At 61.5% G+C, this 3,923-nt stretch overlaps 1 protein-coding gene across 1 annotated transcript in view; it reads left to right on the forward strand.

Moving 5' to 3' along the window:
- Nucleotides 1-3: 3 nt before the first annotated feature.
- LOC118452232 (ras-related protein Rab-44-like) overlaps nt 4-3,923 on the forward strand; it is a gene marked incomplete at its 5' end in the record, with an annotated part of 11,905 nt that continues 7,985 nt past the window's right edge. The window contains 5 exons of the mRNA XM_035893800.1: nt 4-122; nt 500-548; nt 882-964; nt 1,471-1,837; nt 2,955-2,993. Coding sequence (XP_035749693.1) covers nt 4-122; nt 500-548; nt 882-964; nt 1,471-1,837; nt 2,955-2,993 — 657 coding nt within the window. The remainder of the gene's footprint in view (nt 123-499; nt 549-881; nt 965-1,470; nt 1,838-2,954; nt 2,994-3,923) is intronic.

Consider the following 3,923-nt stretch of genomic DNA (forward strand, 5'->3'; position numbering starts at 1 on the left):
GGGGAGGCCAACCGGGTGCTGGAGGAGCACCTGCAGCCCCTCCACCAGCAGCTCCAGCAGACCCATGGGCACTTGCAGACCGCAAGGGCCGCAGTGGCTCAGGAGCATGCGGAGGAGCCCAGGTGAGTAGCATCTGCCTCTGCACCTATGTGGTTTCCTCTGGGGGTTCCAGGGGTTGGGGAATGAGTTTTGATGGATCTCAGCCATCATGGTGCTTCAGTGGTCTCCGCGGTGCAGATTAATCATGGTTTGGGGTGAAAAGCATCAGAAAAAAAGCCAGGACTATCAGCACCATGCGCGGAACGTGTCCCTGCAGGGCAGTGCCAGCAGAGATGGGGATGTCCTTCACCCAGAAGGACCCAACCAGGACCGGTTGTGGGTTTTGCTGTCCCGCTCCAGCCCATTGCTGTCTCCAGGGCTGGGGACACCCCTGGGGCAAGAATGGACACAGTGAGGAGGGTGCAATTGCTGTTTTGAACCCTGTGCTCTGTGTTTGCAGGGACAGAGCGGTGGCAGAGCTGCCTGGCAAGATGCCCCTGTCCCCACAGGTACTGCAGCTGGGTACGGAGGGATGGGATGGGATGGGGTGTCTGTGCTCCAGGGCCTTGTGCTGTTTGATTTGGGACTGCCAGGGAGCCCAAGAGCACCGGGTGCTTCTGTATCCCAGGCAGTGCCTCCCCTAAAAGCTTTCTCAAACTGGGTCCACACGGTGCCCTACAGATGCTCGGGAAGGGAGGGGGTAGCAGCACGTTAGTTCTGATGCCCCAAGATTTCGGGTGGGTGCGTCTGGATGCCTTCTGGAGAGCTCCACGCCGTTTCCCACGGAGATGCTTCCTCGCCAAGCGCTTTTCTCTCTTTTCTTCCCACCCTGTTTACTGCAGATGAGTCCAGAGTCCCACTCGGAGATGCGGATCAGTCTGGGGTCCCAGAGCACCGAGCCCAAAGCCAAGAGCACCCACAAAGTGTAAGGGGTCCTGGGCAATGGCTGCTGCTTCAGCTCATGCCCTCGACGTCTGCGAGCTGGTGCCAAGCACCCAAGTCCCCCACTCTCCCCAGGAAGAACGCAATATTTAGCCCTTTTAACGCCCCTTTCCCACCAACTCACCTCTCATCCCAGAGATCAGATCTCTTGCCCCAGCTCCTTGCATCCCTCCCTGGGCTTGGGCACTGGCCATATCTGGCCAAGAGTTGTCTTTTCATCTCTCATAACATGGATGTGGAGCCTGGGGAGAGGCACGCTCGCTTGCAGGGCAGGACATGGCCCCGGGTCTGGCTCCCTGGGTGCACATCCCCTTCCCCTGTCCCCATCGCTGCCTGTGGGAACCCCCTATGCACCCGGAGGGGAAATACAATTGGGTTTGGAGAGGGATGGGGGGAGGTGATGGAGGAGAGACACACACCCCCCCAGTACTGGCCTGGGTGGATGGGAGGGAGCTGCAGCTGACCCCCAACATCTTCTGCCCTTTCCAGGGTTTGGGAAATGCTGCCAGCAGAAACAAGCATCTGGGGAGCTGTGCCGAGAGTGAGCTCAGTGGAAGAGGACCCCTTCCCAGAATTTCTGAAAGAGGAACACTTTTCTGACCAAAGCTCTTTGCTAAGCGAGATGAATGATGCAATAGCGGCGCTGAGCCAACAGCCGAAGCCACAGGCACTGAGTGCACCCCCCACGCCGGCAGATGCTGCCCGTTACCCCCAGGACGATGCTGAGCCCCAAACAGGGCCAGAGGCAGCCACAGCCCATGGCACAACCCCCGGGGTCCTGCGGGAGACCCTCCCTGGCCACGTCGGTCATGAGCTGTTTGAAGGAGACCTGAAAGAAGGACCAGCCACAGCTGAGGTTCATTGTGAGACAGGCTGGTGCGTCTGCGGGAGCCGGGCACTGCAGGGCTCAGGAGCCGGGGGCTGAGCAGGGAGAGAGCCCGGAGGAGGCGTGGAAGATGTTATTCCTGCAAGGAAAGGGTGCTGGTGTGAAGGAGCTGGTGCTAAAGGCAGCTGAGCATCCACAAGGAGCACCGGGAGAGAGCATGGAGGCAGGAGAGCAGGCGCTGGTAGAGGTGGAAGGAGAAGGATGGATGCAGGAAAAAGCAGGCTGGGAAAAGGCACAGCTCCTGGGAGAAGCTGAGGAAGCGGCAGTAAACCAGGGAGAAAATCTGGAGGCAGGTCTGGGGCCACCAGAGGCTGGGGAGGCAGGTCTGGCAGTGGGATGGCAGCTTGGCCTGGATGAGCTTGGCCCGGCTGTGGCTCCAGGAGAGTTCGCACAGCCCCTGGGTGCAGGGCTGGTGGAAGAGGCTGACCTGCCATCGGGGCTCTCCGAGAAACTTGAAATAAAGCCTGGAGAGCGCCAGGAGCCAGAGCTGCTACCCTGGGGTGAGGCAGAACTGGGAGCAGCCCAGGGGGACGGTGTCCTCCCCGAGGTGGCAGTGGCTCCTGCCCCCGGGATGCTGGAGGAAGAGTGCATCGGTGCGGAGGTGCAGCCCTGGGGAGAGACCTTAGGTGCCAACGAGCCGCCAGCTCAGCGTGGAGGGAGCATCGGAGCTGGGGCCGAGGAAGGGGAGGTGGAGGTGCTGCAGCCCGGGGAGGCAGAGCCGCAGCCGTGGGGTGAGTCTGTGAGGGGGGGCGCAGGGTGGGGAGGGAGCGTGGGTGCAGGGGTGCTGCTGCCACCCACCAATGTGCGGGAAGGTGGAGAGGGAACAGATGTGCAACCACTGGAGACCCAGGGCAGTGATGCCACTGTGCAGCTGCTTGCAGAGGCAGCTCTGCAGTCCCTGCGCAGAGCCAGCTCCCCGGGGACAGAGCAGGGATGGGGGGTGGCTCCAGGTGTGCAACCACGGGAGGGGGAGGATGAACCAGAGTTAGGGCTGGGGGCAGAAATGGGTGCTACTGTGGTGCACAGTGAGGGTCCTTCCCCAGCCGAAACACCTGCAGGGAGCCTGCGTGGGCTGTTCCCAGTTAAGGCTCAGGCACTGGAACTGGTGGAGGCAGATGAGTTCTGGGTGGACATGCAGCTGCGTGGGGGTGCCAGCCCAGAAACCCTCATGGGAAGGGGCGAATGTTCAGCTGAACATCTCATGGAGGAGGCTAAGAATGGGGCACAAGGGCCGGGAGAGCACGGACTGGCACTGGAACCTGGGCTCAATCTACAGGGAGAGGGAGCTGGTGTAGGACTATGGGAGGAGGCTGGAAGCCTGGGTAGGGAGAAGGACCAGAGCACAGATGCAAGCTTGCAGCCCCATGCAGAGGTGGACAGACCCAAACTGATCCCAGGAGGGAGCACAGAGGGGGATCTGGAGCCCCTGAGTGAGGTCAGCTCCCTGGGGACCGAGCAGGGATTGAGCCTGGCTCCAGATGATCAAGCCCTGGATCAGGTCGATAACGCAGAGTTGGTGGACATGGAGGCAGAGGAGTCCTGGGTGCGCACGCAGGTGCACAGAGGTGGCAGCCCAGAAGCCCTCCAGGGAAGAGGGGAATGTTCAGCTGAACATCTCATGGAGGAAGCTGAGGATGAGGCACAAGGGCCGGGTGAGCATGGGCTGGCACTGGAGCCTGGGCTCGATCTGCAGGGAGAGGGGGCTGGTGCAGGCGTGTGGCCATGGGAGGAGGCTGGAAGCCTGGGTAGGGAGAAGGACCAGAGCACCGATGCAAGCTTGCAGCCCCATGCAGAGGTGGACAGACCCAAACTGACCCCAGGAGGGAGCACAGAGGGGGATCTGGAGCCCCTGAGTGAGGTCAGCTCCCTGGGGACCGAGCAGGGATTGAGCCTGGCTCCAGATGATCAAGCCCTGGATCAGGTTGATAACCCAGAGTTGGTGGACATGCAGCTGCCTGGGGGTGGCAGCCCAGAAACCCTCATGGGAAGGGGCGAATGTTCAGCCACACATCGTGGGGATGAGGCTGAGGATGAGGCACAAGGGCCGGGTGAGCAT

This window comes from Egretta garzetta, unplaced genomic scaffold (assembly GCF_000687185.1).
Source record: "Egretta garzetta isolate BGI_Z169 unplaced genomic scaffold, ASM68718v1 scaffold105, whole genome shotgun sequence".
In the NCBI taxonomy this organism is placed as follows: domain Eukaryota; kingdom Metazoa; phylum Chordata; class Aves; order Pelecaniformes; family Ardeidae; genus Egretta; species Egretta garzetta.